The sequence below is a fragment of the Mirounga leonina genome, unplaced genomic scaffold, assembly GCF_011800145.1.
Source record: "Mirounga leonina isolate KUSES-001 unplaced genomic scaffold, KU_Mleo_1.0 Mir_173, whole genome shotgun sequence".
Taxonomy (NCBI): domain Eukaryota; kingdom Metazoa; phylum Chordata; class Mammalia; order Carnivora; family Phocidae; genus Mirounga; species Mirounga leonina.
This window is the reverse complement of record NW_023270447.1, coordinates 31,147,327-31,161,058: the sequence shown is the minus strand read 5'-3', so window position 1 is coordinate 31,161,058 and position 13,732 is coordinate 31,147,327. Positions and strand designations below refer to the sequence as shown.

The following is a 13,732-nucleotide window of genomic DNA, read 5'->3' as shown; positions in this document are numbered from 1 at the left end:
CAAATGGCTATGATGTTCAGAATCCGATTGGGTTCTCCTTCCTTTTTACTTGATGACTTCATAAAAGATAAATAAGCCCTCGGACCAATAGGTGGGTACCACTAGCACGGTTAACTCTCTCGCCCCAGAAATTCCACTAGGCTGAAAAGATTATTATTTGGGGGCGGGAAGGGGGGGATGCAGAGGTCTTTAGGACCCAGCAGGCGGCGGCAGGCGGCAGTTGTGTAGATCACTGAGAGACTACGAGGGTCCGGTTCAGTTTTAATTCTGTCTCTAATCTCTGCAACAGCCGCGCTTCCTGGGTCCCGCGGCTCTCCTACCCACTCAGCCGCCGCCAGGGGCCGGGCGAAAATCAGAGCCGCCTGCCCCGCATCACCCACCATGGAAACCTTCCAAGAAAAAGTGGCTCCGGACGCGTGTGCCTGAGGATTCCTCACAAAAGAGGTGCCCAAAATGAAGACCCTGATGGTGAGTCATTTGTGGCAACTCCTCTGGGCAGAGGCGGAGACCCCCAGACGCAGCGTCCCCGGGGCGCACCGGAGAGCTCCAGAGGCGCCGAACCCTGCGCCGCGAGGTCGCCTGTTACAAAGGGACAACTTTCCACCTGCTCCGTGTCCCCTTCCGGTTCTCTGGTTCTGCCTGGCTGGGAATCCCAGAGCCGGGCTGGGAACTCGGGTTGCCTCGGCTTCTGGATCTCAGGCGAGAGGTCTGGGGACCCACGGAGAGCTGGAGAAGCGGTGGAGGGGTGGGCGCGTGGCTCGGGGGATGGGGGGTGCCCCAAAGCAACAGCCTGGCAAAAAACTAAGAGGGGCGGGGAAGGGGGGATCTTTGCAGACTTTCTTGGTTTTCTTGCCGGATTTCAAACTTGCAAGAATCGCCGAGGTAGAGCCCCGCGGGTCCAGGAAGGGCCGGGTGCAAGGGCTAGAGGTTCCAGCAGCCGAGCTGGGGGAGGGAGGCCTCTCCTCAAAGTACGAGCCCACCTCTGCCCTCGCCGCCGGCGCGCTTTCCCTCGCGTAGCCGGGCGCCGCGCACCACCTGCCCTCTACCGAGAGATCTGGGAGGTGGCGTGGGCCGAGAGCAGCTACGCTCCGGGGCATCGCCTGCCGTACGCGCGGGGACGGTGCCTCCCCTGCCCCGGCTGCGCGCGGGGGACTAGGACGCGGGCCACCTCCCTCCAGCCCCGGACCTCCCCCGCGCGTCTCACCGTCTCGCGCGTGTCCCCGCCGGCGCGCTCCTCCGGGTTGGCTCTCAGCGGCTCTCCTCTGCTCTCTCCCGCCCGCCCGCAGCGCCATGGTCTGGCTGTGTGTTTAGCGCTCACCACCATGTGCACCAGCTTGTTGCTCGTGTACAGCAGCCTCGGCGGCCAGAAGGAGCGGCCCCCGCAGCAGCAGCAGGCAGCGGCGACCGGCAGCGCGCAGCCGTCGGCGGAGAGCAGCCCCCCCTCGAGGTCCCGGGCCCCCGCGGGACCGCAGCCGCTGGACGGATACCTCGGCGTGAGGGACCACAAGGTGACAGCTCGCTTGCCAGCGCGCACGCCACCCAGCCTGGGGATCCCGCACACCTGAGCCTGCCCCTTTCCCGGGGCTGGGAGGCGCCGTGAGTAGGTGCCATTCGGAGGCTGGAAGGGGGAGCGGACCCACTGGGGTGGGGTGGGGTGGGATAGTTCCTTCTTGCTATGAATTCCCGTTTGGAGTCGGAGGTAAAGTTTTTCGGGGACTAGGGGTGAGACGAGTGGACCCAAAGCCCCATTTCCTAACAGGAACCGACCCTGGAAGTAGAACCTTCTGGTCCCCAGAATTGCAGCCGCGGGTGGGTGCTGGGTGCCTGAAGCGTCTGGTTTGGCCGCCCAGTCGCGCCCTGGTGGGAGGAGAGCCGGGGTGGCGCGAGTAACGGCCGGAGCATTGCCCCGCCGGGAACCCGAGGGTGAGTAGCAGCCAGTCCGCGGCCGCTGCTCGAAGATTCCCCTCTGATCTCGGCGCTTCGGATTGCTCTGGGCAGAATTACCACAGCCTTGGGGAGCGGTCCCAGACAGGCGCGGAAGGCTGGAGGCACAAACTCAGCTTTCACTGGCTTGTAACTCATCGTTGAGGGCCTGTTTTCCTCTGCCTTCCGGGAAGCCGTTGCATGGCTTGTCTAATAATTAGTAAGATGATCTTTTTTTTAATCGAGCCTCCTTTCCCCCAAATACTAAATCTCCGGTTTCAGTGTGCGAAGCCTCTGGGAGAATTCTAATCAAGTTTCCTGATTCTGAAAAGATCTTTTAATACAGTTTGAATATATTCCCCATTATGTGAAGCTGCTAATATGTTTTTATTAAAACACAGTTCCACTCTGTATCTGCTCTATAAAGGTTAGAGGATTTCTAGAAACCACCCAGCTCTTCCGCATTTACATTACTAGATTTTATGCTTGTGAACCAAAGTATTATTTAGCTGGTGGTCCTTTTGCTGAAAAGATGGGTCTTACCGTTCAGGAAAAAGTCAAACTTTTTTTTAAGTGGCAATCAAAATATTTCCACTCATTTGTGCAATGCATATTGCAGAAAGGATTTTGGAGGGTAAAAATTTAAGGCAGGACCCAGCTGCTAGGGATCCTTGAATGCTTGTGGAAAAAAAAACAACATACCATGAAATGTGGATGGATGGATAGATAGGCCAATAGGTACAATGTATAAGAAATGCTAGGTATAAAACAGTACTGTTAGGGTACAGAAATGAGAAACATCACTGCCCTGGAAGGTTTAAGGAAATTCTCTCTGAAAAGGTAGACTTTGCACTGGGGAAAATTTGGGGAAGCAGAAAAAAGGAAGGGATTTCTTCAGGAAGTGATTTGGGGAGTGCAGAGGGGGCTCCTGGTAGAATCTTGAAATCAAAAGTAGAGAGGGTCATCAGTTTTTCAATAACAGCTTCACTTTCTTCTTTAAGATGTTGATCGATTACACTCTTTGTGCAAGCAACCTATAAGGGCTGGAGTTCTAGAAAAGTTTAGACATCGGCTTCTGAGTGGATGGATGTGGTGTTTATGTGTAACTGGTATAGGATGAATATATTGAACTTGGTGGATTTTCATGGGGGTGTTTAGTGGAAATGGCTGTATAGCACTTGTGAAGCTTTGATTAATGGGGTGTCAAAAGGTAAATTTGCTGAAAGCTTTGATCTGCCTTTGGAATGGTATTCCCAATACTTTCCTTCCGTGTTCTGCTGGATGGACCACAGCTGAGAATATTGATAGCATAAGACAAAATATGATGCCCTCGTGTTTGTTTTCAAAAATAGTGTTTATTCACACAAATATGTTGGATTCCATTTTCAGTGTATCAGAGTACTATTCATTAAAATGAAAAACAGCCCCTTTTTGAAAGGAATGTTGAAACTCAATATGAGAAATCACGATAATCTATAGTAAAGGGTTTTATAAACTGTGAAGTGTTATATGGATGATAAACGTGTGAAAGCCCTTGGAATTCTTAGAGAATTATAAATGTGACCAGGAAGGTCTTTGCATCTAACGAATACCAGTGGAATTTTTTCAAAGAAAACCAACGTGTCATCAAATTCCATACTCCAAGGATTCAACAGAGTTTACCCCACCCCAAGCAAAAGAACAAATGCAAATCTTAAAATCTATGTCTCTTCTGTAGGCATTATCCCAATTGTCCCACTGAACCACATGTAAACTTCTACTCAAAGTGTCATCGTTTTACTGCTATTATTTACCTGGCTAGAAATTGGGTGAAGTTTCATTTCTGATGGCTATAGGGAGGTACATGTAGTGTTCATGTCCTCTCCAAAAGTTGCTATTTACTTAGGTTTACTTAAGATCTTCCTATAGTCTTGCTTAGGCAGAGGTGGAAATTTGTTAGAATATTGCTAGGATTTTTTTTTTCCAGATTAACCCAGGGGAGGGTAAGAAATCAGGATTTTCTACACTTACTATGTTGTTAGATGATACCCTGATTGCTTTTTTTTTTTTTTCCACTCTCATATCAGGCCTTAGAAAAATTATAGGATGTGCTGGATGTGATGACCACCAAGCCGTATGCTACTGCATACTGAATCAGAATTCCAAGAGACTTTTTATTTGCCATTGATTTACAGAATCTGGAGAGAGTTATAGATACTATATAGGAAAATGTTCACATCTCCATTGCTGGAGGTCCCAAAGTCTGATAAATATGTAGTGTTTATGTTCAGTTACATGATGGTATTAACATTATAACTCTAAGATTAAATTCAACAGGTGGTGCTAATCCCCAGCACCTGAATTTCTCAAATTACAGCCTGTCTGCAATGATTGTCTTGTCTCATACGGCTGCAGACTAAATTACTGTTGAGATTAAATCACTATGTGCTTTTGTTGAAAGACATGCTGCAAGTCAAGCCGGTGATGAGTAATGTGTGTTGAAGCTTAAAATATCACATTCCATGGTCATATTCTCTACTTCCTTGTTCACAAACGATGTGAGCTGAAATTGTAATTCCAGTGTGACTGAGTGAAGGCTACTTGGAGTTTCTTGTGATAATGAAGACATTTCATTTTCTGTTAGAAAGATTCTTTCTCTTCATTTCCAACCCTTTTCCCCAGACCTTTTCCCACAAACGTTTCACCAACTCATTTCAATCTTGCTCATGTCTGTCACTGCAGGTACCGTATCTCTATCCTGCCATTACTGTTCTGGTCCCCAGTTTTGGAGCTACTGATTTCTAACCAGATCAGCCAGACAACAAGAAAAGAAGTCAATTTTCATGGCTTTGGAAACCTTCTGTATTTAGAACTACAGCATAATGTATAACCAAACTAAAGCATGTGGGTGCACGTGCATGCACGCGCGCATACACACACACACACACACCCACTCACACACACAGGCACAAACACTGAATCAAGCAACCTTCGGAGAAAAGCTCCATTTCTCCCAGCGGAGTGGAAGGCGGCATGGAGTGTATTCTGTTTCCAGCCTGGATCTGGTCTGGGCAGATAAAGTCATTTGCCATCTGGTGGACCCTGTGAAATGAAACTATGAGCCGATTCCCATTTCCAGTGGACAGGAGCCCTTATCACAGGAGGCCCACTTGTCACCTGGGCTGCCCTTTTCTGAGATGGCTTATGAAAGAGCAGTGATCAATGGGGTCTGAAGCTGAGCTGCTATCTCCTTGCTTCAGTAGTAGCTCCCAGGAGTGGATTTTACACATACTAATAACATGCTTGTCCTTGGTTCTTTCCTTCCTTAAGCACTCAGTTATTCAGACAAAACAGAACTGCTTGGAGGTAACAGTATGTTTGCTATTAATTCACAGATGTCCAGTTGAAGTGATAGGACAAGTCAATGCGAGAGTTGAAAAATAATTCAAAACCAGAAAAAAAGGTGCATGCCATATAACTTACTTTGGAATTATGGCATAAGTATTCTTCCTTTTAAAAAGTATATAAACTCTCAAATATAAGTTTGCACAATTTATTAGACCCCATTTTATAATATTTGAGGCAGCCAATAGACAATAGATAACTCGGATCTCAAAATCAAAGTGAGCTAATTTTCAGTGCTCAGGTACTAACAAAATGTAATCTGCCAATAGTGATAAGACCCTGTTATCACAAATCGTCAACCAAAAGGAATTATAAAATGAACTGTTTTTCATGGGTGAGGAGTTGCAATAATGTGGTTGCTTTTAACAGGAGAAATGTTCATATAATATTTGTTATAATACATAACCTTAATTCTGAGAGCCAGGAGTGTTTCTCCAACTTTCCAAGGAGTAATGCCAAGATACCCCCATGCCAAAGTCCAGACCACACCTGGTAAATGAGTCTGAGCTGGCTTCCTCTCCATTTCTGGGCATTCTGTCCTCTTTGCTCATCCTTGAAAACTCATTGTGCCTCAGGACCTTTGCACTTGCTGTCCCCTCTCCCTGGAAAACTCTTGCCCAAGATTTTGTATATGGTTAGCTCCTTCTGGTCATTCAGTCCTCAGATCACATGTCATCTTTTTCTGGACCACACTCTTTGTTAAATAGCTCTCTCCTTAACAGTCATGCTCTATCATATTAGCCTGTTTTATTTTCCTTGTACTAGTTAACAATATCTGAATGAATCTTAAAGGTGTCTTTTCTATTGTTTGTCTTACCCCGCAAGTAGAATCTAAGTGCTGTGATAGCAAAGTATTTGTACATCTTGTTGACCAGTTTAACTCCAGGCCCTAGAATAATACTTGACACTTAATGAGCACACAGCAAGTATTTATTGAAGGAAAGAAGAAAGGAGAGGAGATTGTGGAGAGGGACAAAGCTACCTCACCTTATGCAAAGTCCTTTCTCTATAAGAAACCACAATGCAGGGGCACCTGGGTGGCTCAGTTGGTTAAGCGACTGCTTTCAGCTCAGGTCATGATCCTGGAGTCCCTGGATCGAGTCCCGCATCGGGCTCCCTGCTCGGCGGGGAGCCTGCTTCTCCCTCTGACCCTCCCCCCTCTCATGTGCTCTCTCTCTCATTCTCTCTGTCTCAAATAAATAAATAAAATCTTAAAAAAAAAAAAAAGAAAAGAAACCACAATGCAGTCCCAAGGCCCTGGTATGTCTCATCTTTCCTAATTTGGTTTACTACTACTACACTACTAGTAATAATAATGGAAGGAAGATGAAGAAATGATTTAAAACAAGAGTCTTTTGGAATGAGATTTAGGAGTTTACATTTTAACAGACTTCCCTTACAACTCTTGTGCACATTAAAGTTTGAGAATCATCATTTGAAATGTTTTTAATCATCATAATGTGTAGTTCTGTAGCTAATTTGTTTCTGGATTTTTGAACTACTCATAGCCCTAAGTAAATATTCATTGAAGGCCTAATAGTTGCAAAATTGGGTATTCTGGAGGAAGAACATAGTGCCTACCATCAAAGAATCTTTGATCTAATCAGAGAGAAAAGACAAAGAAGCAAGAAAGGTTAAATAATAAAGCAAGTACTGAATAATAATATGAAACCAGTAAACAATAAATCAAGGCATTGACACTAAAAAGGAGGCAATTTCTGTGATCTTTCTCATCTATAAAATAAGTTAAATACTATTATTAGTTTAGAAGTTATAAAAATTTCAAACTAAAATTGCATTTTTAGCCCTTTTTTAGTATATGTGTGTGTGTGTGTGTGTGTGTGTGACGTGCAATGAATACTTAGTAAACAACTTGGATGTCAAAGCAACTTCAAAGTGGATAGATTTTAAATTCAAAATATTCAGTCTTTATTCTCCTTTAGCATGGTGTAGGGTCTCCTGGACTCTTGAAGGGAGCTAACCCTATTGCCCTGTTCAACTGTTTCTGTCACATGGTGACCGTGTTTTCCAAACCAAATCTCATACCTCATGGTATGATAAATTTGTGTTGGCCACAAGACAGAACATGTGCTATCAGATCTGTCCTGGAAACATGACATCCGCTAGGGAGGGGACTTTCCATAACCTCTAGGGTCAAGTTGCAGTGCACTCTAATTCCCATCCTGTGAATGCCAAGATGAAGGAAGATTGGAGATGAGAAAACACTGTGAAAAATTAAAACCCATCGCTAATCAACAAACCATTGAAGCCTTCTGTACATCTACTGTATACTTTTTGAGCAGCTGTGAAGGATCTTAAGTATAGAAAGACAAGGAATTTTTATTTCTTAAATAATGATATTATTATCCATATTCTGTGAACCTGATTCAAAAGAATTCCCTTAGGAGCGAGTTTATGATCAAATGACTGATAAAAACTTGAGGGTGGGGGTATTTATGAGATGCACTCCAGTTCTTTCTCACGAGCTCTTTACTCCTAAACTCTTAGTCTAGGCCTGGGACAAATAAATATTTTTATTGCATACTCTATTCAATATGGTTTCCCAAATAAAAGTCACAGGCATGCATATTCTTTCAGTTTAGACAGCATATCTGCAGGGAAACCTTCCCTGACTTGTAGCCCAGGGTAGATCTAAGCTGTATGTTTTGTCTTCTTAGCCAGGATCCCATGGTAATACTTATTCAAGCTTATTGTTGTTATTTGTCTCAGATTGTCTGCCTTCCCTGCTCTACAATCAGCTCTTGGAAACTGGGGCTTTTTTTTCTCTCTCTTTCTTGTCATTGTATTCTCAGGCTTTAATATAATGTCTGATATAGAATGGGTTTTCAGTATTTTTTGAATAAATAAGTATATCTATATAAAGATTGTAATTTCTTCTAAACTAAACCCACCTGAAAAATTTCTATTTGGTACTATGTCATAAATATCAATTTCCCCTGCCACCGTTTGTAGTTCTGTAACTATTGCATTTCTATGTACTTGTACTAATCAGATCTCTTAAAACATACTCAGAGTTTTGAGCTGGAAGGAAAACTTGGAAATTACCAAAAGCAATTCACAAGTGCTCGTGTGATTTTCCCAGAGTCTCCAGTGAGTGGCAGAGCTGGGGCTACAACGTGGGTCTCTGACATGAATGTCATTACCATAAGGAAAATTCAGTGCCAATATATTCTAAGCAATGAATCAACATTATTTGAACAGAATTTATTAAAATGAAGAGCCTAGGCCTACCCAGTTAATGAAAAGAAATAACTATTTAAATATCTTATTATTCTGAAATGAATATGAGAATATAGATAGTTAAAAAGAGCTTCCACCAACCACTGGCTTAGCAATGGCTACTTGAAAAGCTTCATAAGATGCATGGTACCCAAGTAATTAGAACAATTTGCAAATCTGAGTCGGGTTTGCCTTTAAAAAGTAAACCAAGCCAAAAGGAGTGCCATGTTACCATTTGCGGAAAAATGTCATGAACAGACCACTCATTTAACTGAATTACCTTCTCCACAGTGGGGAACAAAACATAATCAGGAGACTCAGTTAAGCAAGTGTTTGAAACGCTGCCATTCTGCAAGTAACCATTGACTCCTCCTACGTTCTGAGATGTAATACCTACTCTGAGATAGAATTACTTTAGGCAGATAAGAAACCATTTTACCTATAGTAGGGAAAATTAACCTTGATAGCTGTTGTAGCTCAGTATGAAAACGTAACTTTTTATTATATTCTCTTTTAATGGCTATGAAGTTGTCCATAGTGTTCCTGGGAGCCTCACAGAGTCTGAGAACGCTCTGGCAGACTGAAATGCAGAGTTATGCCATTTTTTAAATAAGAAAGCATATTCTGGAAATTAAGTGCACATATGGGACTTCTCCACTGACTGAACTGCATTATTGCATTTCTAATTTATAGATCTGCTTGTGTTCCTTGCATGCCTCCAATAGCTTCCCATTACGGAGAGGATCAAGTTCAGACTCCACAGGAAGGCTCACAGGCCTGATAGGGACTGTCTGGTCTAGTTCTCCAACCTCACTTCCCTTCTGCCTAAGCTCCACACACCCAGGGAATACATCTTGCTGTCTCATGCTTCCCTGCTTTTCCTCCATCATGGAATGCGCTTTCTCCTTTTATCTGCCAGGTAGAGAACTAATCATTCATTAGGATCCAGCTCAAGTGTTTCCTTTCCAGAGTCTTCCCCCATGTAACCTCTGTGCAGAGTAGATCCCACATTCTTTTATGCCAGCCTTGCATTTGTCAGTCAGCCACTTATTGACTGAGTACCTATGATATGTTAAACACAGGGGAGGGAATGATAGGAAGGAACTAATCCTGACCACAGGAAAGTCACAGTAGAGGAAATACTATAATTACTATATGTTGGTAAGTGTTAAAATATCCTCTGTATCTTGTATGCCTCTAATCACACAATATTGTGGTTATTTGTCCACATGCTTGTCTCCCTGACTAGATTGTGCCTTTTTGAAGCCAAGGAACATAACTTAATCCATTGTGGTATCTCCAGACCCTAAAACTGTATCTCATATATGTCAAAACTCAATAAATCTTTGTTGAATGTTGGATGAAGCAGCGTCCTGTTGTAACTGTATATAATAGGAAGAGATTTGAATAAGTGTGGCTAATAGACTTACTAATCACAGGAATAGACAGAAGTGATAAGTAGGGGCAGAAGGACTTCACATATGTGACATATGTATCTTTAATTTTTGGTTCCCCTTTAAATACAGAGCGGCATCTGCTGACCCTTCAGAGTGGTAGTCCAGGTGTTGAATGCCCATGTTTGAGGACAGCATGGTATCATGGGAGGCAGGGGAACATACCCAAGCTTTTAACTTGTTGCAAGGTCTTTGGCAAGTCATGTAACATCTAGGCCTGAGCTAATCTGTGGCAGAGGAAGAGTTAAAGTAAATTCATTAATTATTTTATTTATCAAATAATATTGTGTACCTACCATATACTTGACACTGTGTTCAAGACCCAGGAGGCAACACCAAATAGCTGTGATCCCTGACTCCATGAAACTCACATCTTTTGAGAGGCAGATAAAAAGACATGGAATTACAGTGCAGATTTGGATATCAATATTTACATGCTATGGAGGTTAGATTTTATCCTAAAAATTCTGAGGAAGTCTTTAAGGGATAAACTGTAAGAGTGACTCCAGTCAGGTGTGTCTTCCGGTGGATTACCATGGCTTCAACGTGGCACAGGTCAGAGCAGTTCTGGGAGAGGGGAAGAGGGCCACTTAGCAGACTCTTGCTGTGATCTGAGTGAATGATGCTGGTGGCCAGAGGAGGAAGAGACCCTAAGTTTCTGCCCGCCTAACGTTTGTGTGGTTGCCTACCCCTCCATGTCAGTGCAAACAGTCTGGATGCAGCTCTCAAACAGCAGGTTAGTGGTTCAAGATTGCCTCTCAGGAGTTAGCAAAGAGAGTTGGAGGGTGACCCCACATGGCACTCCAACGTTGTCTAATTTTGAACCTCACTGTGTATCTTTTTTTTTTAAGATTTTTATTTTTTTATTCATGAGAGACAGAGAGAGAGAGAGAGGCAGAGGGAGAAGCAGGCTCCCAAGGAGCAGAGAGCCCGATGCGGGACTCGATCCCAGGACCCTGGGATCATGACCTGAGCCGAAGGCAGACGCTTAACCATCTGAGCCACCCAGGCGCCCCCCTCACTGTGTATCTTAATACCACACACTGACTTGAGCAAAACAATGGTGTTGTGGTTAAGGCCAAAGCAAGCCGTTTGTGGAGACTCCACAATACACACTTGGCCACACCAGGAATTAAAGTTTCCATCTGCAGCACAGCCACTGGGGTGTGGGGTAAATGTGCTGCCAGAGAGAGACTCTTATGTAACAGTTCTACTCGGGAGAGACTTGCTTCTAGAATAACCTTGTCAAGTTGTTGCATGATAAATCTTACCAGGTATAGATCTCTTATGAGTATGAGGTAGAGGGTGATTTCCTCCTTCCTTTCCCACAGACTTACAGTGTCTGTAAGTGGTATAAAGGAGGGCACGAACCATCTGTTAGATCCTTACCTTGTTTAATAGCTTCAAACCAAGGTATATTCCAATTAGAATTGGAATAGTCAGGAAATATGTCTCGATAATTGTGCTAAATTCTCCACTTATTAATCTTGAAAGTATATACATCCCTCTACTAGCTTAACATCTCCGTTCTTTCCCCGTTGTTTACAACCCTAAAGCACTTTTAAATTGTGGCGATGCCTCCTTCCCCACCTTTGATCTCCCGCCTGTTTGCTCAGCTACAAAATGTGTTCCAGAATTTTTAAGTTTTATGAATCATTCCCGGTAGTTCCTTAATCCTTCTGGTCACTTTTCTCTAAATTTCTTTCAACCTATCAGTAGCTATTTCAGGGGCATAACCTGTGGCAAACTCATACAGGCTCCCAGGACAGGGTTAGAGATGATGGCTGTCTTCATGGTCACTTGGTGGTTCCTGTCCAGATACATATCTCAAGTTTGCCTTTATTTTCTGGGCTTCACTCTCTGATTTGGTTCTCTGTCCATGTATAGTACCAATCTAATTCCTTGTCCATATACAGTACAGGTTTACTTGGACATAACTGTCTTTCCTAAAAAGAAATTTTACAGCACAAGTAATTGTAATTATCACCTTCTTAATTAGCAAGTTTTTCTGTATTTTTCATCTTCTAGTTTTATTAAACATCTTAATTCCTTTATCTTATTTTAACCAACTTACTGAATTCTATGACTGTTCTTCTTGTCTGTTTTTTTTTTTTAACTCAACGATGTCTCTGAGCTACTCTTTATTTCTTACATTTTTCAAATATGTGCTAGCTGTTATTTCTTCATTTTGGCATAATCTCAGCTCTCCTGTTATTCTTCCAGTCCATAGGTAGAATAATTCTGTCATTAGAGACATCAGGGCCTGCCTCTACTTTGACGGCCAACTGGCAGGAGATATATTTTATATATCTTGGTTGGTGGCTTCTCAAGTCTGAGAACATGAGATCTTTGTCAACAAGCTCTTTATCAAACCAGGAGTTGGTTTTTTTGCCCGAGTTGTCTCCTTTATCTTCTACATTGAGGTATCACTGAATCCTTCCCATCCATTTTTTAAAACATTTTTATTGTGGTGACATATATATAACATAAAATTTGATATTTTAACCATTTATAAGTGTAGGATTCAGTGGCGTTAACTACATTCACGGTATAGCCAGCCAACAACACTACCTATTTCCAAAATTTTTCATCACCCCGAACAAATTCAGTAACCGTTAAGCAATAACTCCCCATTTTCCCTCCCTCCGGGCCCTGGTAATGTCTATTCTCTTTTCTGTCTTTAAGAATTTAGGCAAATTCTAGATATTTCATGGAAGTGGAATAATTGAATATTTGTCATTTTATGTCTGGCTTATTTCATTTAGAATAATGTTCCAAAGTTCACCCACATCATTGCATGCATCAGAACTTTTTTCCTTTTAATATAAATCAAAACCACAATGAGATACCACCTCACATCTGTCAGAATGGCTAAAATTAACAACACAGGGAACAACACATGTTGGCGATGATGCAGAGAAAGGGGAACGCTCTTACACTGTTGGTGGGAATGCAAGCTGGTGCAGCCACTCTGGAAAACAGTATGGAGGTTCCTCAAAAAGTTAAAAATAGAACTAGCCAACAACCCAGCAATTGCATTAGTATTTACCCAAAGGATACAAAAATACAGATTCAAAGGGGCACATGCAGGCCGATGTTTATAGCAGCATTATTAACAAAAGCCAAATTACCAAATTCAGTTGGTAGAGCATGTAACTCTTGATCTTGGGGTTGTAAGTTTGAGCCCCATGTTGGGTGTAGAGATTACTTAAAAATAAAAATCTTAAAAAAAAATAGCCAAATTATGGAAAGAACCCAAATGTCCATCAAATGATGAATAGATAAAGAAAATGTGGTGTGTATATGTATATAATGGAATATTACTCAGCCATAAAAAGAATGAAATCTTGCCATTTGCAATGGTGTGGATGGAGCTAGAGTGTATTATGCTAAGTGAAACAAGTCAGTCAGAGAAAAACAAATACTATATGATTTCACTCATACATAGAATTTAAGAAACAAAACAGATGAATATAGGGGAAGGAAGAAATAAAAAAAACAGAGAGGCAAGGATGCCTGGGTGGCTCAGTCGGTTAAGCATCTGCCTTCAGCTCAGGTCATGATCCTGGGATCCTGGGACTGAGTCCCACATCAGGCTCCCTGCTCAACAAGGAGCTTACTTCTCTGCTTGTGCTCGCTCTCTCTCTCTCTCTCAAATAAATAAGTAAATCTTTAAAATAAAAAACAGAGGGAGGCAAACCATAAAAGACTATTAGCTATAGAGAACAAAC

At 42.8% G+C, this 13,732-nt stretch overlaps 1 protein-coding gene across 1 annotated transcript in view; it reads left to right on the top strand.

The window, feature by feature from the left end:
* Positions 1-268: 268 nt before the first annotated feature.
* The window catches only part of ST6GALNAC5 (ST6 N-acetylgalactosaminide alpha-2,6-sialyltransferase 5), a 158,600-nt gene continuing 145,136 nt past the window's right edge, over positions 269-13,732 (top strand). The window contains exons 1-2 of the mRNA XM_035018243.1: positions 269-468; positions 1,287-1,508. Coding sequence (XP_034874134.1) covers positions 454-468; positions 1,287-1,508 — 237 coding nt within the window. The 5' untranslated portion in view covers positions 269-453. The remainder of the gene's footprint in view (positions 469-1,286; positions 1,509-13,732) is intronic.